This window comes from Choloepus didactylus, chromosome 5 (genome assembly GCF_015220235.1).
Source record: "Choloepus didactylus isolate mChoDid1 chromosome 5, mChoDid1.pri, whole genome shotgun sequence".
NCBI lineage: Eukaryota > Metazoa > Chordata > Mammalia > Pilosa > Megalonychidae > Choloepus > Choloepus didactylus.
Window position 1 is genome coordinate 115,877,414 of NC_051311.1, and position 25,723 is coordinate 115,903,136.

Genomic DNA, 25,723 nt, shown 5'->3' on the forward strand with positions numbered 1-25,723 from the left:
CTTTTATTAGTAGCTTTATTGTGGCTTTTTCAGGACTTTCTACATATAGGATTATGTCATCTGCAAATAGTGAACATTTTAGTGAACATTTTACTTCTTCCTTTCTGATTTGGATACCTTTATTTATTTATTTTTCTTGCCTAATTGCTTTGGCTAGAACTTTTAGTACAATGTTGAATAATAGTGGTGACCTTGTCTTGCTCCTAATCTTAGGGGAAAGTTTTCATTCTTTCACCATTAGGTAGAATGTTAGCTGTGGGCTTTTCATATATACCCTTTATCGTGCTTCCTTCTGTTCTTAGTTTTTTGAGTGTTTTTACCAAGACAGCATGTGGGATTTTGTCAAATGCCTTTTCTGTGTCAATTGAGATGATCATGTGTGTTTTTTTCCCTTTGTTTTATTAATGAGGTATATTACATTAATTGATTTTCTTGTGTTGAACCGCCTTTGCATACCTGGGATAAAACCCACTTGATCATGGTGTACAATTCTGTTAATGTGCTGTTTGATTCCGTTTCCTAGTATTTTGTTAGGATTTTTGCATTTATATTCATAAGGGATATTGGTCTGTAATTTTCTTTTCTTGTGATATCTTTATCTGACTTTTATGATAGGGTGATGTTTACCCCATGGAATGAATTCGGAAGTGCCCCTTCCTCTTCAATATTTTGGAAGAGTTTGAGCAAGATTGCTGTCAATTGTTCCTGGTGTTCCTGGAATGTTTGGTAAAATGCACCTGTGAAACCATATGGACCTGGTCTTTTCTTTTTTTTTGGAGAATTTTGATTGCTGATTCAATCTCTATACTTGTTATTGTTTTATTGAGATTTTCTATTCCTTTTTTAGTCAAGTGTAGGTAGTGTATGTGTGTTGCCAGGAATTTTTCTGTTTCATCTAGGTTATTTAATTTATTGGCATACAGTTCTTCTATATCCTCTTTTATATCTGTGACATTGGTAGTAATGTCTCCCGTTTCATTTCTGATTTTAGTTTTTTGAGTCCTCTCTTTTTCTTTATCATTCTAGCTAAAGATTTGTCAATTTTATTGATCTTTTCAAAGAACCAACTTTTGATCTGTTGATTCCATTATTTTTTCATTTTCTATTTAATTTATCTCTGCTCTAATATTTATTTCCTTCCTCCAGCTTACTTTGGGATTAGTTTGTTTTTTTGTCTAGTTCTTTTGGTTTTGAGGTTAGGTCTCTGATTTGAGATCTTTCTTCCGAACTACAGTTTTCCTTCTCAGCAGTGCCTTTTCTGCATCCCATAAGTTTTGGTAAGTTGTATTTTTGTTTTCGTTCATTGCAAGATATTTCCTAATTTCCCTTGTGATTTCTTTTTTTTTTTTTTAAAGCAGTTTTATTGAGATATTCACATACCATACAAACCATCCAACGTGTACAATCAGTGGCTTTTATTATAATCACAAAGTTGTGCATTCATCACTACAATCGATTTTAGAACATTTTCATTACTCCAAAAAGAAAAACCCTAAACCCCTTAGCAGTCACCTGTCAATCCCTCTAACCTTTCCCAGCCCTACATATCTACTAATCTAATTCTGTCTCTATGAATTTGTTTAAAATTACTAAAATGTGATCATATAATATGTTGTACTTTGTATCTGGTTTCTTTCACTTAGCATAAATTTTTTTTAGCTTTTGTTATTTTTCAATACAGTTTTATTGAGATGTATTCACATACCCTTCAGTCATCCAGTGTACAATCAGCTGTTCACAGTACCATCATATAGTTGTGCATTCATCACCAGAATCAACTTATGAACATTTTCCTTACTCCAAAAAAATAAAAATGAAAAGTAAAAACAAAAAGGAACACCCAAAACATTCCATACCCCCATCCCACCCTATTGTTCATTCAGTTTTTGTCCCCATTTTTCTACTTATCTGTCCATACACTGGACAAAGGGAATGTGAGCCATGAGGTTTTCACAATCACAGAGTCACACCTTGTACGCGATTGTATAATCGTCTTCAGGAATCAAGGCTACTGGGTTGCAGTTTGACGGTTTCAGGTGTTTCCTTCTAGCTATTCCAATATACTAAAAACTAAAAAGGGATATCTATATAATGCATAAGAATAACCTCCAGAATTGCCTTTTCACTCCATTTGAAATCTCTCAACCACTGAAACTTTGTTTCATTTCTCTTCCCCATTTTGGTCAAGAAGATTTTCTAAATCCCAAAATGCTGGGCCCAGACTCATCCCCAGAAGTCATGTCTCCCATGTTGCCAGGGGGATTTACATCCATGGGAGTCATGTCCCACCTAGGGGGGATGGCAGTGAGTCCACCTGCCAAACTGGCTTAGAGAGGGAGGCCATATCTGGGCAACAAAAGAGGTTCTCTGGGGGTGGCTCTTCGGCACAATTATAAGAAGGCTTAGTCTCTCCTTTGCAGTAACAGGCTTCATAAGGGCAAACACCAAGATCAAGGGCTCGGCCTACTAAATTGGTAGTCCCCATTGTTTGTGAGACTATAAAGAATTCTCAGGAGGGTAAATGTAATATTTCCACATTTTTCCACAGTCCTCATGGGGACTTTCCAAATACATTTTTATCCTCTACCCAAATTACTCTGGAATGCATCAGGCTTCACACTAACCTGTGCAAACCAACCATATATCACTCCCTATTCAAGGTTCCATGTAATTATGGTGTTTGAATAAACTGACCATACAGGTTAAATTATATAGCATGCTGCAGAAAATAAACATTTCCACCAAATAAACATCTCTACCTTTGGTCTCACACAGAAGTTGAAGTTTTAAAACACAGTCAATATCATCCTCTAAATTTTAGTGTGATTTGCCTTAGTCCTAACCCAGGTCATTTGTTCAAATCTCTAATTGAAGTCTGATGTCTTTTTCAGCTTTCTTTAATATTTGCTCTATGGGTTAATGTACGGGATGAGTCTGGGCCGGGAACTCTAGCTCTGTTTCAGGTGTCACACAGATACCTGAAGTTCCAGAGACTGACCAGGTTATTCATAAGAGCTCAGCATCTCAGAATCTAGAAATAACCATTACAACTCAGGAATAGAGGTAACTGCTATAAGAGCTTACAATCTAGGAACCATTACAGTAAGTCTTCCCCGGATAATCTGTGCTTTCAGATTCAAGTCTCAGAGTTTGCACATTATAGTGACTCCTTATTAGTGAGGCATTATAACTATATCTGTCTTTTCATTTCTGGCTTATTTCATGCAACATACTGTCTTCAAGGTCCATTTACCTAGTTGCATCCCTCACAACTTCATTTCTTCTTGCAGCCGCTCAATATTCCATTGTATGTTTACACCACAGTTCACCATCCTGTTCATCAGTCAGTGTACTCTTAGGCCACCTCCAACCATTGCAAATCATGAATTCTGCCACCAAAAACACCAGTGTGCAAATGTCCATTCGCATCCCTGCTCTCAGTTCCTTGAAGTATATACCCAGTGGGTTGCAGGACCATATGACAACCCCATACATAGCTTCCTGTGGAACCACCACACTGCCCTCCAGATGGGTTGCACCATTCTACTTCCCCACCAGTAGTGATTAGGTTCATCCTTCTCTCCACATTTTCTCAAGCACTTGTATCCTTCTGTTTATTTTCTAAACATTTAGTCCTAAATAAACAATCAGTGATTCCTGGTATAATCACATAGTTAGGCGTTCACCACCACAATCTATATGTGGACATTTCCGTTTCTTCTGTGAAAAGAAAGGAAGAGGAGAAAAAAGACAAAAGAAAAAATAGAAAAAAAAAACTGACAAAAAAGTAAAAGAAAAAATAAAAGAAAATACATTAGCAAATTCAAACAGCACCACCACCAAGAATCCTATACCCCACACTTATATCCCCCACTTATAGATGTTTAGCTTTGGTATATTGCCTTTGTTACAATTAGTGGAGGCATATTACAATGTTAATGTTAACTATAGACTCTAGTTTACACTGATTGTATTTTTCCGCCAATACCATCCCATTCTCACACCTTGCAAAGTTGACATTCATTTATTCTCCCTCATATAAAAACATTTTTGTATTTGTACATGTAATCACCGTCATTGACCACTCTAGGTTTCACTAGGTTATACAGTACCAGTCTTTATCTTCTATCTTTCCTTCTGGTGTCCTGCATGCCATTACCTTCCTCTTACAACCATATTCACGCTCATCTTTGTTCATTGAACTTACAGTATTGTGCTACCATCACACAGTATTGTGCTTTCTATTTCTGGATCTATACAGTCTATGCTGTTGAACATTCTATATTCCTTCAGCATCAATTGCCTGATCTCTACCCTCTTTCTATCTCCTGATAACCTGTGTTGTCAACTTTAACTCTTGAAGTTTGCTTATTAATGTTAGTTTATGTTAGTGAGACCAGAAGGTATTGGTCCTTTTGTTTCTGGCTAATTTCGCTCAACATAATGTCATCAAGGTTCAGCTATGTTGTTATGTGCTTTATGATTTTATTCTGTGTTACACCTGCATAATTTTCCACAGTTTGTTTATCCACTTGTCTTTTGATGGACATTTGGGCTGTTTCTATCTCTTGGCAATCATGAATAATGCTGCTGTAAACATTGGTGTGCAAATGCCCGTTCGTGTCCTTGCCTTCAGTTTCTCCAAATATATGTACCTAGTAATGGGATTGCTGGATCATAATGCAATTCTGTGCTTACCTTTCTGCAAAGCCACCACACTGCCTTCCAGAGTGGTTACACCATTCTACATTCCCACCAACATCCTCATCACCAGCACTTGTAATTTTCTGGTGTTTTTTTTTTTTTTTTTTCCTGGTGTTTTTTTTTGAAAACAGCCATTCTGGTAGGTATGAGATGTTATCTCATTGTGTTTTGATTTGCATTTCCCTAATAGCAAGTGAAGTTGAGAACTTCTCATTTGTTTTTGAGCAATTTGTATTTCCTCTTCGGAAAGTGTCTGTCCATGTCTTTTGCTCTTTTTAAAATTGCATTGTCTGTTTTTGTTGTTGAGGTAGGATCTCTTTATTATCTGGAATTAAACCATTATCTGACCATGCTGTTTCCAAATATTGTCTCTCTGCACTGAGTAGGCTGCCTTTTTACTTTTCTGGCAAAGTCTTTGATACACAAAATTGTTTAATTTTGAATAGAGCCCATTTATTATTTCTTCTCTTTCACTCTTGCTCTTTGGGTAAAGTCTAGGAAACCCCTTGTATCAAGATCTTTAAGATATTTCCCTACATTTTTCTTCTAAAGTTTTATGGTCTTAGCTCTAACATTACCTCTTTGATCCATTTTTGAGTTAATTTTTGTATAAGGCACGATATAGGAGTCCTCTTTCATTCTTTTGGATATGGCTACCCAGTTCTCCCAAAAACCGTTTATTGAGATGCTGCCTCTGTCCCTTGCATTAGCTTGACTGCTTCTCAAAGATCAGTTGACTGTAGACGAGAGGGTCTTTTTCCGAACACTCAATTTGATTCCACCGGTCAGCATATCTATCTTTATGCCTGTACCATGCTGTTTTGACCACTGTAGCTTTGTAATGTGCTTCAAAGTCAAGTAATGTGAGACCTCCCACTTCATTCCTCTTTGTCATTTGTCAAGACATTTTTGGGTATTTAGGGCACCTTGACCTTCCAAATAAATTTGGTTATTCGTTTTGTATTTCTGCAAAGTAAGTTGTTGAGATTTTATTGGGTAGTGTGTTGAATGTATACATCAGTTTAGGTAGAATTGACATCTTACCTATAGTTAGTCTCCTAATCCATGAATACAGTATGTCCTTCCATTTATAGGTTCTCTGATTCTTTTAGCAATTTCTTATAGTTTTGTGTATAGGTCTTTGTGTCCTTGGTTAAATTTATTCCTAAATATTTGATTCTTTTGGATGCCATTAAAAATGAAATTTTTATCTTGATTTCCTCCTCAGATTGCTCCTTGCTGGTGTATAGAAACACTACTGATCTTTGTGTATTGATCTTGTGCCTTGCCACTTTGCTACATTCATTTATTAGTTCTAGTAGCTTTGCTGTAGATTTTTCAGATTTTCTACATATAGGATCATGTCATCTACAAACAGTGTAAGTTTTACTTCTCTCCAGTTTGGATGCCTGTTATTTCTTTTTCTTGTGTAATTGCTCTAACCTAGAACTTCCAGCACAATATTGAATAACAATGGTGACACTGAGTATCTCTGTCTTGTTCCTGATCTTAGAGGGAAATTTTTCAGTCTTTCCCCATTGAGTATGATGTTAGCTGTGGGTTTTCATATATTGCCTTTATCGTGTTGAGAAAGTCCCTCTTATTCCTATCCTTTGAAGTGTTTTCATCAAGAAGGATGTTGAAATTTGTCCATTCCTTTTCTGCATCATTGAGATGATCATGTGGTTCTTCCAGTTTGATTTATTGATGTGGTGTATTACATTAATTGATTTCTTGTTTTGAACCAGCCTTGCATACCTGGAATAAATCCCCTTGGTCATGGTGTGTAATTCTTTTGATATACTGATAGATTCGATTTGTGAATATTTTTGTTGATGCTTGTTGCATCTATGTTCATTAAAGAGATTCGTCTATAATTTTCTTGTAGTATCTTTGTCTGGCTTTGGTATTAGGTTGATGCTGGCTTCATAGAATGAGTTAGGTAGCGTTCCCTCCTCTGCAATTTTTTTGAAGAGTTTGAGGCAGGATTGGTACTAATTCTTTCTTGAATACTTGGTAGAATTCACATGTGAAGCCATCTGGTCCTTGACTTTTTTTTATGTGAGCTTTTTGATGACTGATTCAATCTCTTTACTTGTGATTGGTTTGTTGAGATCCTCTGTTTCTTCTCGAGTCAATGTTGGTTGTTCATGCTTTTCTAGGAAGTTGTCTATTTCATCTATGTTGTCTAGTGTATTAGCATATGGTTGTTCATAGTATCCTCTCATTAGCTGCTTTAATTTCTGTGGGGTATAGTTATGTCCCCTTTCCCATTTCTGATATTATTTATTTGCATCTCCTGTCTGTCTCCCTCTCCCCCTCCCCCTCCCTCTCTCTCAGCCTAGCTAAGGGTCCATGGATTTTATTGATTTTCTCAAAGAACCAGCTTTTGGTTTTGTTGATTCTCTCTGTTATTTTCATGTTCTCAATTTCTTTTATTTCTGCTCTAATCTTTATTTCTTTCTTTCTGTTTGCTTTGTGGTTAGTCTGCTGTTCTTGCTCCAGTTCTTCCAGATAAACAGTAATTCCTTGATTTTTAGTCTTTTTCTTTTTCAATATAGGCATTTAAGGCAATAAATTTCCTTCTCAGCATTGCCTTGTTGCATCCTATAAGTTTTGATACGTTGTGTTTTCATTGTCATTTGTTTCACGATGTTTACTAATTCTCTTGTCATTTCTCTTCCTTGACCTACTGGTTGTTTAACAGTGTGTTACTCTCAGCCTCCATATATTAGTGAGTTTTCTGGCCTTCCACCTGTTATTGATTTCCAGCTTCATTCCATTATGATCTGAGAAACTGTTTTGTATAATATCAATATTTTTAAGTTTATTGAGACTTGCTTTGTGACCCAGCATGTGGTCTATCCTGGAGAATGTTCCATGTGCCCTTGAAAAAAATGTGCATCCTGCTGTTGTGGGGTGTAGTGTTCTGTAAGTGTCTGTTGTCTAGTTCATTTATCTATTCAGCACCTCTGTTTCCTTATTGATCCTGTCTAGATGTTCTATCCATTGATGTGAGCAGTGTATTGAAGTCTCCAACTATTATTGTAGAGGTGTCTACTTCTCCCTTCAGTGTTGTTCAGTGTGTGCCTCATGTATTTGGGTGCTCTGGTTCAGTGCATAAATATTTATGATTGTTATGTCTTCTTGATGAATTGTCCTTTTTATTAATACACATAGTGTACTTCTTTGTCTCTTTTAGTTATTTTACATTTGAAGTTTAATTTGTCTGATATTAATATAGCTACCCCCACTCTTTCATGGTGGTTGTTGCATGAAATATCTTTTTCAACCTTTCACTTTCAACCATTTTTGTCCCTGTGTCTAAAGTGAGTCTCTTGTAGGCAGTGTATAGATGGGTCCTTTTTTTTAAATCCATTCTGCCAGTCTTTCTTTTTATTGGGGGAGTTTAATCCATTAACATTTAATGTTACTACTGTAAGAGCAGAGTACTTTTTTCTACCATTTTGTCTTTTTCAATTTTATATGTCATATCTTTTTATTCCTGTCTTTCCTTTTACCTTCCTTGATAGTCTCATTTTCTACACTGTTTTACAAACCTCTCTCTTGTCTTTTCTGTAACCTGTAGCACTCCCTTTTAGTATTTCTTGTTAAAGCAGGTCTCTTGTTCACAAACTCTCTCAGTGTCTGTTTGTCTGAAAATGTTTCCAAACTCCTCCTGATTTTTGAAGGACAGTTTTGTTGGGATATAGAATTCTTGGTTGGCGGTTTTTTTTTCTTTCAGTATCTTAAATATTAAATACCATTGCCTAATCGTTCTCCATGGTTTCTGCTGAGAAATCCGCATATAGTCTCATCAAGCTTGGCCTTGTATGTGATGAATTGCTTTTCTCTTGCTGCTTTCAGAGTTCTCTCTTTGTCTTTGACATTTGATAATCTAAATGGCAATCTAAATGGGACTATTCTGTTTGGGGTACACTGCACTTCTTGCATCTGTAATTTTATGTCTTTCGGAAGAGATGGGAATTTTTCAGTGATTATTTCCTCCATTATTTTTTCTGCTCCTTTTCCTTTCACTTTTCCCTCTCGGAAACCCATTGCACATGTAATCATGTGCTTCATGTTCTCATTCAGTTCCCTGAGATCCTGCTCATATTTTTCCATTCTTTTCCCTATCTGTGTAGGATTCCCTGTTTTGTGTAAGAGTTCAGACATCTTGTTCTCTAGTTCAGTAGTCCTTCTGCCTCTTCAAATCTGGTGTTTGTAAGTATCTGTTGTGTTTTTCATCTCACCTGTTTTGCTTTTCATTCTCAACAAGTTTTTGTCATTTTATTTTTGCAAACTTTCTCATTTTTCTTATGTTTTGCCCAATGTATTCTTTTATATCTTTCATCTCTTGCCATATCTTCCCTCAACTAGTTGATTTAATTTTTAATTGATTTAGCATGTTTGTTTAAACATCTTCTTAATCAGTTGTTTCAGCCCCTGTATCTTGTTTGAAGCATTCATTTGTGTTCTTTGACTAGGCCTCGTCTTCATTTTCCTAGTGTGACTCATAATTTTTTTGTTTGTGTCCAGACATCTGGTTTCCTTGATTGGTTTATTCTAGAGGTCATTTTTACTCTTTTACTTTGGGTTTTCTCATTGATTGGCTTTGTTCTCCATCTGTTTTTTTGCATTCAGTCTCAACTTATTCTACACCTCTAACATGGCCTGTGTTCAACTTGAGCAGAATTTTTCAGTTCCTGTTATTCTGCTTCTTGCCCTGCCTGTACCTCCCTCTCTTGCTGGGCCAGTTCTCAGATTATCTCTGCCCCCCCAGTCTCCCCTATAACCAGGCACCCACAGCAGCTTGCCTCTGTGGGGTAGGCACTGGGCACCTCATTAAGTTCTCTGTGTGTTAATCAACTCTGCTGGCTCCCAGTGGTGTTCCATTTTTCACCAGTAAGCAAGCCTTGGGTTGCTTTAGAGCACGCTTAACTCTTGGATCAATCCATATTTCTCAACTTATACAGGGCCGGTTTCCCATGCACAGGGTATCAACCAGTTCCACTGTGCCTGGGATAAGGTTTGGAGAAGTTCTGAGAAGTCCTTTAACTCCCTTGCATTTTCTGGTCTGCCCATCAGATTGCGCTGTTCAGTTACTTACTTGTCCTCAGAAGGTATTTACCTTCTGCATCTGAGGCTGTGTCTGAGCAGGTGTTCCAGTTTTCTAATGCTTACCTTTTGCCGAATACCAGAAATATACTGGATCTTATAAAGAGGGTTTATTTGGTTACAAAGTTACAGTCTTAAGGCCATTAAGTGTCCAAGGTAAGGCATCAACAATAGAGTATCTTCACTGGAGAAAGGCCATTGGCATCAGGAGAACCTCTGTTAGCTGGGAACGCACGTGGATGGTGTTCTGGTCGCTCCCAGGTTGAGTTTCAAAATGGCATTCTCCCAAAATGTCATCTTTTCAACGGCCATCTTCAAAATATCTGTCTCAGTTGCAGCTCTTCTCCAAAATGTTACTCTCAGTTGCTCTGATGTTCTTCGGTCTGTGAATTCCTTCATACTACTCCAGTGATCCATTTAACACCCACCCTGAATGAGTGGAGTAACACTCCATGGAAATTACCAAATAAATGTTTCACTCACAGTTGATTGAGTCACATCTCCATGGAAACACTCAGTCAAAGGATTCCAGTCTAATCAACACTAATACATCTGCCCCCACAAGTTTACGTTAATAAATATGGCTTTTTCTGAGGAACATAATATATACAAACCAGCACACCAGGTGAGGCTGAATTACCTCTTGGAGCACAGCTGAGACTGGCTGAGTGGGGTGAATTACCTCTCGTTCGCAGCTGAGTCTGGCTGGGCAGCGCTAAATTACCTGTTGTTGCCTGGCTGAGACTGGTTGGGTAGGGCTGAATTACTTGTTAGAGAGCAGGTGAGTCTGGTTGGGTGGGGTTGAATTGCCACCTGGTGCCGTGCCCCACCCCACCCCCACCCCATCGGACTGGGCAGGGCTGAAGCTGCGGGTTTCCTGCACCCTTGCTTTGCTGGGCAAAGTCTGACGCAGTGTGGGACTGTGCCCCCACTCTCTCTGCGGCAGAGGACCCCCCTAGCTGCCACAGTTTTCACCCATCCCCAGGCAAGTATTGGGCGACTGGCTACTCTTTTCCTCAAGGGTGGGTGAAAGGCTTTCAGACCCAGGACTGTAACAGTCTCTGCCTGTGTTTTCTCAGACTCTTCATCCCTCACTGATCTGGGCCTTGAAATGTCCTCCCCTATCCCTATGATCTCTAAATGATGGGGAACTGTCTCACTGCTGTGAGCGATTTTCTAGTCTCCCAGTGGGAAGTGAGAGGAATCCCAACCGCTGGTTCTGTGTTCCTTCCATGCTGCGTAAGACGAGTTGAGATGGAGGGTAGAGGACCTGCTGGCACAGAACAGAGTTCTCACACCCTATATCTCTCTTCTTCAATTCGGCATCTATAGGGTCCTTCTCCTGTCCATACCCTCCTCCAGAGCTCTGAACAAGTCAGGGTTATCTCCCCTTTTGCTGAATATCTGGGGGAAAGCCCCTGGCAGCTGTTTGTGTTGCCATGTTGATGATGTCACCTCCTCCCCCCACCATTTTTTTTACTTGTTATCACTTATATCTTTGTACATTGTATATTCAGAAATCTAGATTTATTATTGTTTTTTATGCCTTTGCATTTTACCACCTGTAGGACGAATTGGAGTTACATACCAAACAATACAAATGCAATGCAATAATTCTGGTATTTGTAGTTACCCAATTGGTTAACTTTATCGCAGGTCTTAATTTCTTTATGCTGCTTTGAACCACTTTCTAATGTCCTTTCATTACATTGTGAAGAGCTCCCTTTAGCATTGTTTGTAAGGCAGGTCTAGTTGTGATGTTCTCCCTCAGCTTTTGTTTCTCTGAGAATGACTTAATCTCTCTCTCATTTTTCAAAGAGGGTTTTACCAGATATAAAATTGTTTGACTGGCAGTTGTTTTCCTTCACTTTAAATATTTTAATCCTCTGCCTTCTTGCCTTCATGGTTTCTGATAAGAAATTGGCACTCAATCTTACTGGGATTCCCTTGTATGTAAGACATTGCTTTTCTCTTGCAGCTTTCAGAATGCTCCTTGTTACTTGCATTTGATAGTATAATTAGTATATGATGGGGTGTATTTTTTCTTTTAATTTATCGTGTTTGGTAGTTCTCTCAGGTTCTTGGATGAGCATATTTACATCTTTTCCTAAGTTTGAGAAATTCTCTTTCATTATTTCTTTAATTATTTCTTCTGCTCTTTTCTTTCCTCTCCTGGGACTCCCATAACACATATATTAGTTTGCTTGATGGTATCCCATAGCTGTCTTAGGCTATTTTCTCTTTTAATATTTCTTTTTTCTTTCTGTTCTTTTCGTGTCTTCAGGTTCACTGATTCTTTCTCCTGCCAGCTCCATTCAGCTCTTGATACTCTCCTGAGCATTTTTAATTTCAGTCATTGTGTTCTTCAGCTCCAGTAGTTCTGTTTGGTTCCATTTTAAAATTCTATCACTTTACTTAGACTCTCATATTGTTCAGTCATTGTTTTTCTAATATCCTGTAGTTCTTTCTCTGTACTTTCTTTCCTTTCCTTAAGCATTTTTAGTATCTTTTTAAAAGGCTTTTTTTTTTTTGGTATATCCACATTTTTGTTCTCTTTGTTGGTATTTTCTGTGTTTTCATCCTCTTCCTTTGGATGGACCATCATTTCCTGTTTCTTTATCTTGTACTCTTTTGTTGCATGCTGTACATCTTAATACCTTAATTGTTAACTTTGGGATTTACTCTCTGGGATATCTGTTTTCTGATTTTGTGACTAGCTGGTGATAAGACAGATTTTTCTTGAGCTTCAGTCCTCCTATCAGGAAGGTCTGCCCAATATGAATGCAGTGCAGGGTTTTCCCAGTCTTACTGGGCCTCTGTCTTATTCTGGGCTTTTGCTTGCTAGTTGTTTTGGAGTTACCCAGGTCATAGGAGTTTGGTTGTTCCCTCTGTTTGCTAGGGAGCAAACCTCCCTCTCCTGTGTACCTGAAGCCAGCAGGCCTTTGTTACCGACTGCCTGCCTCTGGAGATTTTTACACTCCTTTCATTGTCTCACACTGTTTTTGCCTGGAGGGCAAATTCTGGGAGGAGAGACACCCCAGGGGAAGACTTTGCCAGTTTGTTCTTCCCATCCAAAATAGGAACAGGGACCCACAAAGGGGGTGCAGACTGGCTCCAGAATGTCCTGTAGGAAGGCTTGGGGAAGAATGCCAAAAACTTCTCTGATGACTCCCCAAAGTGAGCTTTCCTCACCTACCCAGCAAATACAGCCCTTCACCTGACTTCCCCTGCAGCACCGAGGAAACCCTGCATCTTTAAATCTTCACTGCCTCCGCTCCTTCCTGGGAGGGTTGAAACAATGGCTGCTACTGCCTTTGTCTGGGGCAGGTTGAAACAGTAGCTGGCCTCAGAGCACTGACCCAGCAATCTGAATTTGCTAATCAAAAGCCGTAATCAGTGATCAGTTGTGCACACCCCTGTTCTTGGGGAAGAGGATTTTAATGTCCCTTTCTGTCACCAGCAGTTGGCCAGGGACTGGACCCCGTGGCAACCTGCCGTAAGAGTGGGAGTTGGAAGTAGCTGCACAGAGAGAGCAGTTTACGGTTCTTCCTGCTCTTTCCAGGATATTGCACGGTGTTTCTCTGGCCTCTGGCATTTAAAAATAGTTGTTTCAGATAGTTCCTACCTGTTTGAAATAGTTATTTTGGTGAAGGACTCTGTCCTGGAGCTCCCTACTCTTGCCTTTTTCCCCAGAAGTCTGAGAGCCTGAGTTTTGTCCTGGGCTTAGACTAGCACAAGGCCATAGGATTTTCCACTTTGAATTCCCCTATTTGCGGGAATCTGAATGCCTCAACTCCATGAGATGAGTTTTCTCCTCCTCTAGGACACTATACCATATATTGTTATCCCTTGCCTAGACTGCTTTGACTTAATTGTTTCTTACATTACTCTAGCTGTCATCAAGCTAATTCTGTCTTCAGGGCAAGTTCTTGAAGGGCGAGCTGGAGATGAATGTCCTGGTTCAGCCTTTTATGTTGCCACTCTGTAGATTGGCAACCATCATACAGTCACCCCAGTATTACCCTGCTTCCTCTAGAAAAGGGCCAGGTACTCTCAATGAGAACACAGGCTGTCCCCACATTGCACTGGGTAGGAGGTAGGGGAAGGGCCAGCAAGGGTGCCAGTAGCTTCTCCTACATTTTTTTTTTTTTTAAGATGTGTTTTCTTGATTTCACACTCATCCAGTTGGCAACCCTTCAATGGTTTCTGACAGTTTTGAGAAGGTGGTTCTGCTGATTTTTGCCACTTGTGCAAAGATTCTGTGGGGAATGGAACCCTGAAGCATCTTATGCTGCTTAGTCGACAAGATGTCCCAATAAACATTTATAGAATAAAAGAAAGTCAGTGTATTAGAGTGATCCTTTCTTACGTTGGCTTACTTGTGGGATCTTGTCCATCATTACAATGAGCTATGATAGTGGGCACTTTTGCTCTTGACTGGAGCCCATCTCTGCTATGAAGGGTAGAGGATGGGAGCATCAGGAAACTGGTAAAGATTGGAAATAGCAGTTGTGTAAGTGTCAGCAGGAGCATTCAACAAGAGCATTTATTTAACAAATATTTACTAAGTATCTACCAAGTGCTTAGCACTGTGATGGGTACTAGAGGTACAATGGAGAACAAAAGATATTTTACTTGTTCTCATGGAGTTTATAATCTAGTAACAGAGATGGAAATAGGTGGTTTATAGGGAAGGAATACTATTCAATGAGAGTATATGTCAAGGGGCCCTGACCTAGACTGGGGAGCAGTTAGGTAGTGGTTGATGGCAAGATTGAGCAGGTGTTAACCTAGTCGAGAGGGGAGGGAAGAGTATTCCACCAGTGGGAAAGACCTGGTAGTGGGAGATACATTCTAGAAATTGAGGGACAGTGTAGTTAAAGGAGAATGGTGTGCCATGAGGCCACAGCATTAGGTAGAGGCCAAAGCATTTAGGGCTTTATAGGTTATATTAAAGATTTGGAACTATATTAAGAGCAGGTGGAAACCACTGGAGGATTTTTAAGTAGGGGTTGAATAACCTGGTCAAGTTTATGTTTTAAAAAGATCATTGTGACATTATGTAAAGATGAATTTTTAAAGGCCCAGAGTGGAAAAATGAGTAAAAAAATTGCTGAACCTGCACCATAGGCCACCTTAGTTTCTTATTGGGTTAATTTGTAGAACATGGAACTAACCTTAATCTCGTATCACTTGGCAGTATGCATGGAAGAGAGACTATTGTAAATAATTGGGTTGATTAGGGTTGGGGCGATGGCAAAGCCCAAGTGGCAAGGAAATGAAGAAACTGAGGGCTCTACTAAGAATATAATTAAAATGATCCTGTTACCCAGAACTGTTAAGGAAAGAAATGAAGCTAGTATAAGAATTCTTAGATGTTTTCCCAATCATCTAAATCATATTAGTCTATGAGATTCAAGATGATAATCCCTGACTGAAACTTTTGCAAGATCAAAAGTAATTATGTTTGACTTTAATTTTTTAAGTATATCTTTATTAGGAGTCTGTATCAAACTCTATGCCTGGGATAGAGAAATGAATGAACCATAGCTTTGCCTTCTAAGAACATGCAATCTGGCTATACAGATAAAAGTTGAAGTGGAAATTATAAATATCTTTGTTCATTTTGAATACAATCTATAACTTCTAACCAGTCTCAATTAAAAATAGATATTTAAATTTTATAGGTAGCCTTTAATATTAAAATACCATGTTTAGCTATAGTTATTTTTGGATTTGTGCTTAAAATGCTAGAATATTTATATTTTCTAAATTCCCATTTCAGCACTTATTCAAAGTTTATACAGTTGAAAACTGCAAGAGTCTTTAATGACTACTTATTCAGTTTCCCAAAGTGCAAAGGATGATTTTAGGTAAAACATAATAGAGCATTTTAATAGTTATATATTTATTTTAAGGTATGCTAGAAAAAATATAATTAGAATGTCATACCCATGACCCTTTAAAAATGGTCGATTTAAAGAAAAATATTAAATAATGGTACGGGTGGTACATGGATATAACAATGTGGTACATGAGTGACTAAAGTTTGGGAAATACTAAACTAATTTTATATACATGAAAAAGATAAGGGACTTCCCCTCCACCCTCTCTCACACACACATATAGTCAATATATGTCCAATCTAGGAATAGAATTCAGGTCTCCTCAATGCATTTCATTGTTTATTCTGCCACGTATGGCTACTTGCTATTGAAAGTTGAAGAACAGACCTCTCTCTTACTAATGGCATTGTACTTTAAATCTGTACTGTCCATAATGGAAACCATATGTGGCTATTTATATTGAAATTAAATAAAATTTAAAATTCACGCTAGTCACTTTTCTAGCACTCAGTAACCATGAGGCTAGTAGCTACCATATTGGTCAGAACAGATATAAACATTTCTATCACTGCAGAAAGTTCTTTCGGACAGTGCTGCCCTAAACTATTGCTTAGGAACATGATTCATAATATTTTAAAGTTTTACCCCTTACTGATTTGTTCAACACAGTGCTGTTATCTTAACCCTTCAGGTTAAATTGAAGCTACTAGTAAAAGAGCAATTAAGATAATTGATCAAGGGAAATGAAGCCAAGATAGGACTCTCAGATTCTTAACAAATTCATCTTGTTGGAGAAAGTGGTCATTCATTTTTCTTTGTTTTTATTCAGTAAGTACTGTCTTTTGAATTAATAGTAGATGGAGAGAAGTAGAAATGTATTGAAAAAGCAGGTTATCTGTATAGAGACTATCTTGGCTGTCTGAGTGGTTTATTCAACTTAAAAATTACATTATGTTGATATTTTAAAGCTTTTTGTTTTTGAACAGATTTTCCGTGAATGGAACTGACAGGACTCTTTGAGCACATCAATAAACATGAGCGGTACCAAACCTGATATTTTGTGGGCACCACACCAGGTGGATAGATTTGTTGTATGTGACTCAGAACTGAGCCTTTATCATGTGGAATCTACTGTGAATTCGGAACTCAAAGCTGGATCTTTACGTTTATCTGAAGACTCTGCAGCTACGTTACTTTCAATAAATTCAGATACACCCTATATGAAATGTGTTGCCTGGTATCTCAATTATGATCCTGAATGTCTTCTAGCAGTTGGACAAGCAAATGGTAGAGTAGTCCTTACAAGTCTTGGTCAAGATCATAACTCAAAGTTCAAGGATTTGATAGGAAAAGAATTTGTTCCAAAACATGCACGACAATGCAATACCCTTGCGTGGAATCCATTGGATAGTAACTGGCTTGCTGCTGGTCTAGACAAACATAGAGCTGATTTTTCAGTGCTAATATGGGATATCTGTAGCAAATATACTCCTGATATAGTTCCTATGGAGAAAGTCAGACTTTCAGCAGGTGAAACTGAAACATCATTGTTAGTAACAAAACCACTTTATGAACTAGGACAGAATGATGCTTGTCTCTCTCTCTGTTGGCTTCCACGAGACCAGAAACTTCTCCTTGCTGGTATGCATCGTAACCTAGCCATATTTGATCTTCGGAATACAAGCCAAAGATGTTTTGTAAATACAAAAGCTGTTCAGGGGGTGACAGTAGACCCATACTTCCACGATCGTGTTGCTTCCTTCTATGAAGGTCAGGTTGCAATATGGGATCTTAGAAAATTTGAGAAGCCAGTTTTGACTTTAACTGAGCAACCAAAGCCCTTAACAAAAGTAGCATGGTGTCCAACTAGAACTGGTCTGCTTGCCACATTAACAAGGGATAGTAATATTATTAGGTTGTATGATATGCAGCATACACCCACTCCCATTGGGGATGAAACTGAACCCACGATAATTGAAAGAAGTGTGCAGCCTTGTGACAATTACATTGCTTCCTTTGCATGGCATCCATCAAGTCAAAATCGAATGATAGTTGTAACTCCCAACCGAACCATGTCTGACTTCACAGTTTTTGAAAGGATATCTCTTGCCTGGAGTCCAATTACATCTTTAATGTGGGCTTGTGGTCGTCACTTGTGTGAATGTGCAGAAGAAGAAAATGAAAATTCTTTAGAAAAAGATATAGCAACAAAGATGCGCCTTCGGGCTTTATCAAGGTATGGACTTGATACAGAGCAGGTTTGGAGAAACCACATTTTAGCTGGAAATGAAGATCCACAGCTCAAGTCACTCTGGTATACTCTGCATTATATCCTTTGTATTGTGAATTTAGTGAGATGAATCAGGTAGAAATAGTCTTGAAGTTTGCTAAAAGGTCAGTTTGTAAATATGTTGAGTGTTTTATGTGCAAACACAAGTTACATAATGCTAAAATTACGATGTGAAAGTGTTTAAAATTCTTGAACTTGAAGCACTGCCTTGCTGATTGTGTAGGAGGAAGGAAAGCATATCTCTACAGTAGAATAGAACCACCTTCACTGGTGTGTATTATGAATTGTTCCAAATCAAAAGAATTTAGCTTTGAAATATTTTATTATGCATCATCACTAGTATTTCCTATGCATTTAAATACTTATGAAGCAGTATACAGAAGATATGGATCAGAAATCTCCAGGGAACAAAGGATCATTGGTTTATGCAGGAATTAAATCAATTGTAAAATCGTCTTTGGGTAAGAAAATTCCATTTTATTTTCTACAATATGTTTATAACCTTGTACTCTTAATTTTTCCCTCCCAGGATAATGTACATAAATATTCTTTTTTCTTTTTTGGTTTTTCTGGTTAGATATTTTAGTGAATTGTTGGGGTAAATGTCCAATTGTAATTAGATCCATACCTCTTCTGGAGGGAGTCATGGTTCTTTGAAATGATACCCATTTTCTAAATTTATTCATTCATTTATTTAATATTTTTTTGAAGACCCAGTATGAGAGACAGTACATTAGGTGATTTATAGAATGCTGACTGTTAGGATATTAATCACAGTATTTTGCTTTTTAAAAACTATGTAAAAAGTTGTCTAATTGAAGGAGACTCCTTTTTATTTTACTGCCCAGACACTTTCACTTAGTCATCGAATGACAACAATAACTATGACTTGAAGTATATAACCTTATGGAAAGAGCCATTCTTGAAATATTTCTTGATGTATTAACTAATGTAGGATTCAAGTTTTTAAACTATTTAAGAATAAAATAAAGATGACAAGAGTCGAACTTATTTATTCATTGGCTGCTTTAAGCAGTTGTTTATTCTTTTTATTGAAATTGAAGTTTTGATTATAAATATCTCTTTGACCTAAGATTCAGACCTTAGCTTTATTTTTTTTTCACTTTTTTAATTGTAGAATATAACATATATACGTATAAGTGACAACATTCCACTTGCAATTTAACAAGTAGTTAGCAAATTTCAACGAATATTATAGGCTACAATTCCACAGTTTCAGTTATTTCCTTATTATGAAATATACATACAAAAAGCTAGAATCTTTAAAGTATGATTTAACAAGTAGATATATAGGAAATTTCCAAAGTTATTTATGAGTTATAGTACCATAGTTTCAGTTATTTCCTTATTGTGAAATACAACATATATACAAAAAGGTATAGCTTTCAAATAACCATTTAACAAGTAGCTATAGAACAAATTTCAAGGGATGCTATGGATTATAGTTCCACCATTTCAATTCTTTCCTTCTAACCTAATACCCTAGCAACTAAGAAAAAGAAAATTACATAAATATTCAGTATTCATAACCCTTTGTTAAATTCCATCTTGTTTGTTGCTACCCCTTCCTCTAGCTCACTTTCCTGATCTTCAGGGATGTCTAGGCAGTGACCTGTTCATGTTAAAAAGGGGCATCAACTTTATAAAGAGCAAAGGGGACACATCTAGTTGATGTTCTTGAAGAGGCTATTGCCTCTGGGTTTTGGAACTTATCTGGCATAGGAGCACTCTGAAGGATCTATATTTCTGACAAATAAACTTAGTGAATGAAACCTTTCTAGAGTCCCAGATAGGGATCCGGGCACACTTTAAAGTTTTCAGGACTACTGTTGACTTGGGCCTATCATGTTGTGGTCATTTGGCATATCTAATTGAGGCTTGCATAGGAGTAACCTCCAGGACAACCTCCTGCTTCTATATGAATTCTCTTAGCCACTAAAATTTTATTTTGTTGCCTTTCTTTTCCCCCTTTTGGTCAAAAAGCATTCTCAATCCCTCGGTGCCAGTGTGAGGCTCATTCCTGGAATCCATGTCCCATGTCGCCAGGAAGGCTTATTTATCTTGGCCGTCCTGTCCCACGTTGGGGGAGGGAGGGGAGGATGATGAATTTATTTGCAGAGTTAGAGAGAGAAAGTCCACATTTGAGCAACAAAAGAGGTTCTCTGGAGGTGACTCCTAGGCATAATTATAAGTGAGCTTAGTCTCCCTTTCACAAACATAAGTTTCATCAGAGCAAGCCTCAAGATCAAGGACTTGAATTATAAAGTAGGGGGTTCCTAAGTTCACATAGCTTATGTTCTGTCCATGATAATCCATCCATATCTCACATTATCATAATTTAGTTCTATAATCCTCCTCATTCTCCATTTTAAACAATTCGCATGACCCAAAACATCTCGTAGCTCTTGCCAGCCCAGACTTTAGCTTTTGCTAGTGGTCAAACTTGGCCCCAAGTTGAGCTGCTAGAAAGTAGTTTATGTTATCTAATCCAAAAGCAGTAGTAGAGGTAATAAATCCAACTTGGTTTTTTACAGTACTTTTATCAGTACTCACAAAATAATATGCTGTTTTTTTAATGAGTAGGTTAAACATTTAAATTAAGCTCTTAACGCTTATTGTAATTTTTCTGTTTAAGGATGTTCAAATTGCTTTGGTCCACATTGTTGAAAGATATAATAGACCATTCACCTATTTCATTTTGGTGTTCTTCCATTGGCCCTTCACCAAAAAAGTTAACTTTTACTATAAATAATAAAATGAATTAGCTTAATTAGAAGTTTCTGGGCTGCTGTTTTTATTAACTTAGATAAAGGGGCTGACATATTGTATTACCCCTATAAATGAACCTGAAGACCATGTTTCATGATTTTAGAACCAGTATTGCAAAGAATTAAATACTAAGTTTATAGAATTTAAAATGTTTTAGCAATAGATCAGGCCACACTGCATTCTTAATTATTTTGTGGTTGATTATTGTTTTTGTTATAATTTGGCATATTTTAGGTAAAAGCCAACAAACTACTTTTGAGGAGAAACAGGGGAAAAGTTTGGAATATTTTAGTGTTTGTGGTATAAGAGACAAAACTCAGTTTCCCACCCCAGAGTCAAGAGTTGTCTTTTGACTCTGACTAAAGAGAGACCACTTTTGGAAAGAGTTCCTCATCTCTTCATTGCTAGATTTTCAGCTTTTTGTTTAGTTTGGTTTAGATAGTTTTCTTTCTACTACCCAAAGGTAAAAAGTAGAAAAATTATTGTCAAAGATGGCACTCCTACGTTTCAACCTTTTATTTTATCTGGCAGTTTCTCTTTACCTCACTCTATGTCTCATAATTCAGCACATAGTAAGTCAACGCATCAAGACATCTTGTCCACGGTAATCTAATACACAGGTTGATTAAAGCACACAGCTAATTTAACATTGGTGAGAAATAAATAATACTTATTGAGTGCTTACTATGAACTAGACATGTTGCTAGTTGCTTTCCCCATGTTACTTTATGTATTATAACTACAATATACGGTAAGTTTGTTCATTCAGTCAGTAAATATTTATTACATGCTCAGTATGTGCCAGGAATTGTCCTAGGAACTGGAGACATCAATAAGATAGACTATCAATAGTCTGATAGGGAAGAGATTAGTCTGTCTTATTGATAGATTAATCTTTTCCCTCACAGTGCTTGAAAAAGAAAAATATTCCTGCTGGTGGGGAGTTTACATTCTAGTTCAGAACATGGACAAGTAAACAGGCAGTTATAATGTGAGGAAGAACAGACAGTTATACACACGAAGGATTCCTATTCTGGTTTTAAGGATCATAGACGGTTTCCTTGAGGAGGTAAAGGCAAAGGCAAGGTCCAAACAGGGGACAGCATATTCAGTGAGTTCAGAGGGGAGAAAGCATAGCGCATTTAGTATGAATGGAATAGTGTGAGAAGGGAAGTGAGGTAAGAATAGAGGCTAGAAAGGTAAGCAATGGGCTATCTCAGGAAGGGGTTAGAAATTATGTTAAAATTTAGGGAGATTTGTCATCCTGTAACAAGGGGCAACCAAGCAGGATTTTAAAGGATAGTGACAGACTGTTTTGTGAATTTGGTGAGATGAATGAGGTAGAAATAGTCTTGAAGTTTGCAAAAAGGTCGGTTTGTAAATATGCTGAGTGTTTAATATGCAAATACAGGTTTAGATTTGTGTTTTAGAACTGTCACTTTCTGTGAAGAATAAATTGGAAGGAATGAATATGGATAGCTAGGGAAGTAGTGATGGTGTCCTTACCAGGTTTAGTGGCAGAGGGGTAAAAAAACATGGATAATTTAGAGAGTGGGACAAAATTTAATGATTAAATGGATAAAGGGGATGGAGGAGAAGGAAAAGTCAAAGATTGCACACATGTAATTGGGAAACTAGGTTAATGTTGGTACCATTTACTTAGATAGAAATATCATAAGAATACATTTGAGAAGAAAGAAGAGTTTATTTTGGAGGAAGTTGGATTTAAGGTAGCTAGGTGGGGAAGTCCAGGGGGCAATAGGGTATGCCTAAAATATATATAACTAGAGATAAGTATTTGATATCATAGGAGTGGACGAAATTGGCCAGGTTTAGGTGTTCAGAATGACAAAAAGTAGACTGAGGAAGAGTAGCCAGAGATAGGAGAAAGACCAGGAGAACTGTATGTTCATGAGGACAAAGGAAGAGAAGTCAGTTGTCAAGTGCACCTTTCTTCAGATTCAGCCAAATAAGGCAAAGTCTGAAAAGTGCTCTTTGGATTTAAGAGTAGGATGGCTACTGGTGACCAAGGAAAAGGGCTTCATTAGTGAGGAGTGGAAGTCAAATCATCAATTAAAGTACTTCCTTTGAGAAATTTTTCCTTCAAGGAGAATAAAAAGATATTCAGTAGGAGGAGGAGGAGCATCTGAGATGAAATAAGGGTTTTTGTGTTGCTTTGTTTTGTTTTCAAGATGAGATTAGGTTAAACATTCTTAAATGATGATGGGAAGAAGCCCATAGAAAGAGGTTAAAGATTCAGGAGACAAGGGGGAAAAGAGCAAACTTCCTAGGGATGGTAGGGAATGGAATCCTGAGCACAGGTGGAAGGATTGGCTTTAGATAAAGGGCATACACTTCCTCCATATTAGCCAGCAGGAAAGGGGAAGGTGCTATGCAAGGTGAATAAAGTTCAGAGACTAGAAGCTGAGGAGTTTTCCATCTGATGACTCCTATTTTCTCAGTGTAGTAGAAGGTTTGCTTGTTGCAAATGAGCAGGGAGGTTGTAGGGAGAAGAGAAGAGAGAGAGCTGTCTTGAGAAGCGTGGAAGGATTGTGGGGCAACATTTTTTTCTTTCTTTTTTTTTTACCACCTGGAAGAATAAAGAACAATGGAGCAGGAGAATTAAGGATATTGGCAAGAGAGCAGTTATTTTTTTGGCCCATAGGATCAAGTTTGGATAGGGAGGAAAATACAGATTAAGACTGTTAAGTAAAAATAAGAGTGATCAAGAGACTCTCAGGTCAAAGAAGATAGAGGAAGTAAATTGCTGGAAGGCCTAGGGGGTTGTGGTTAGAAAGTGGCTCTTTTGGAGGAAGAACAATTCTGTGTGTGTCCACGAAAGAAGTAGCTGACGTCTTGGAGGTAAGAATCACTGGAGATAAGGAATTAAAGGAACTGAGAGGTTAGTTTATTGGATGGACTGAATGTTGAAGTCACCCAGGATGAGGGGGATGTATGCTCTGAGGGAATCTGTATCAATGGGTTTAACTCCTTCCTTTGAAAAACAGAAAATTGTATATGAAAATGTTGGTCAGCTTTCCATGATGAAAATGTTATTCTTTCATCTAGAAAACTTCTCTATTTAGAATAACTTCAGGGGGCAAAATAGCTGGGATTTTAGTGTTTTTAACAACATATTGGATAATTTTATTGCTTTGTTATGATTACATAGATATAAAATTGCAATAAATTAGTATCTACAAATAACTTAATATCTGATTTCTTGCTATAGTATTTGAAACAGATTTTTATTTTAATGTTTTAAGTGAACTTGCTTCCCTTGTAACCATCACTAAAATGTTGATTCTATTATTTATATATAGGGCAGTCTCAAATTTAGGGGATACAGTTTTGTCTCTTTAATATTGCTTTACATGCCTAAGTGCTTTAAATTATTTTTCAGATATATGTTCAAAGTGATATGTTAAAAATTCATTTATGCTAACAAATCATAGCATGACTATATGCTCAAAAACTCATAATAATATGTTACTTATGTGATAACCCTAATTACCTGTAACATAATTATCAAGCAGTAAAAAAAGTCTCTGAGCAGGTAAAATACATTATACATTACTCATACATGTGACTTACAGGATGTATTTTCCCCTGCTAGCAGTGAGCACTTTGCATTCATATATATTGATTTCTATTCTATTCCATGGAAAAATTTCTATAAAATAAAAACTCTGAGAAATTGGAATATATTAAACCGTAAGAAGTCATTTGAAAAATAAATTGCTGCTGTTTGTTCATCTGTTATGACATAACCTAACAATTATAGTATTCTTACCAATAATTAAATACCAGCATTTGAATCTAATATTTTTATGGGAGGGATGAAAATAAACTCCTTTTATGTCCATCTGCAGCTTGTTTTCCCTGAAATTTAGTGACTACATTCTATCTAAACAGACAATTTAAGTTCATTGTTCAGAAAAGTAATGCTTAGAGTTTTCTCATTATAGGCCTTAAAAACCTCATAAACTAAAAGTGATTCTGTCCTTTGGCTAGCTTCCTTCATGGTTGCATGTAAGGCAGCAGGCTTCCTCTTTTCTGTGGGTAGGAGGTGGCTCTTTCTTAAAGTAAGAAAACTTCTTTTCAGAAGCCTTCTCTTAACTCTTTGACTAGAATTGGCAAGCCAATATTACAATTAAAAATAAGTGGTTTCAAGTGTAAATTATTTAACTATTTTTTAAATATCCAAAATTTATAAAGAACTATCTTGAAACCTTATAAAGCAGTGACATATAGTTTAAAATATATACTAACATGGGTAATATTTTAGACTTTTGCTACAATCTAACATCAGACAGTCACACGAGTTATTTAAAAGTATGAATTAGGTACAATGGAGAGTTTAGACTTTGGCTGTGTACCATTTTTACTCTTTCCAAGTATTTAGATTAGATGATTTTTAATAAGTAATGCTTTCCATTATATAGATGACTTGCAAATGACAACTGATTAAATTTTTAATGTGTTCCTATTTTTGCTTATGTTTCTCTCTTTAATGCCTTAACCAGGTTGAATATAGCTAAAGTCAACTTTGAACAGTGTATGAGTTTTCTATGCTGTGTAACAAACAAAGCATTACAAACTTAGCAGTTTAAAATGGTAAACATTTATTATTTCACTGTTTCCGTGGGTTGGGAGTATGGTCACAGGTTAGCTGGGTCCTCTCCTCAGGCTCTCTCACAAGGCTAAAATAAAGGTGTCAGCCAGACTGGGTTCCCTTCTGGAAGTTGGAGTCCTCTTCCTAGCTCCCATAGTTGTTGGTAGAATTTGGTTCCTTTTGCTTGTAAGACTGAGGTATCTGTTTTTTGTTTTGTTTTATTTTGTTTTGTTTTTGTTGGCTGTCAGCCAGACCACCCTCAGCTCCTCGAGACTGCCTACAGATCCTTGCCACTTGGTCTTTTCTCACTACGTGGCAGTTCTGCTTCTTGAAGACCAATAGGAGATTCTCTCTTGCCTC

General features: G+C 37.3%; 1 protein-coding gene across 1 annotated transcript in view; it reads left to right on the top strand.

The window, feature by feature from the left end:
* Window positions 1-25,723, top strand: part of MIOS (meiosis regulator for oocyte development) — a 62,533-nt gene that overhangs the window by 3,812 nt on the left and 32,998 nt on the right. The window contains exons 2-3 of the mRNA XM_037836766.1: window positions 16,655-17,996; window positions 18,321-18,419. Of these exons, the coding sequence (XP_037692694.1) occupies window positions 16,703-17,996; window positions 18,321-18,419 (1,393 nt within the window). The 5' untranslated portion in view covers window positions 16,655-16,702. The remainder of the gene's footprint in view (window positions 1-16,654; window positions 17,997-18,320; window positions 18,420-25,723) is intronic.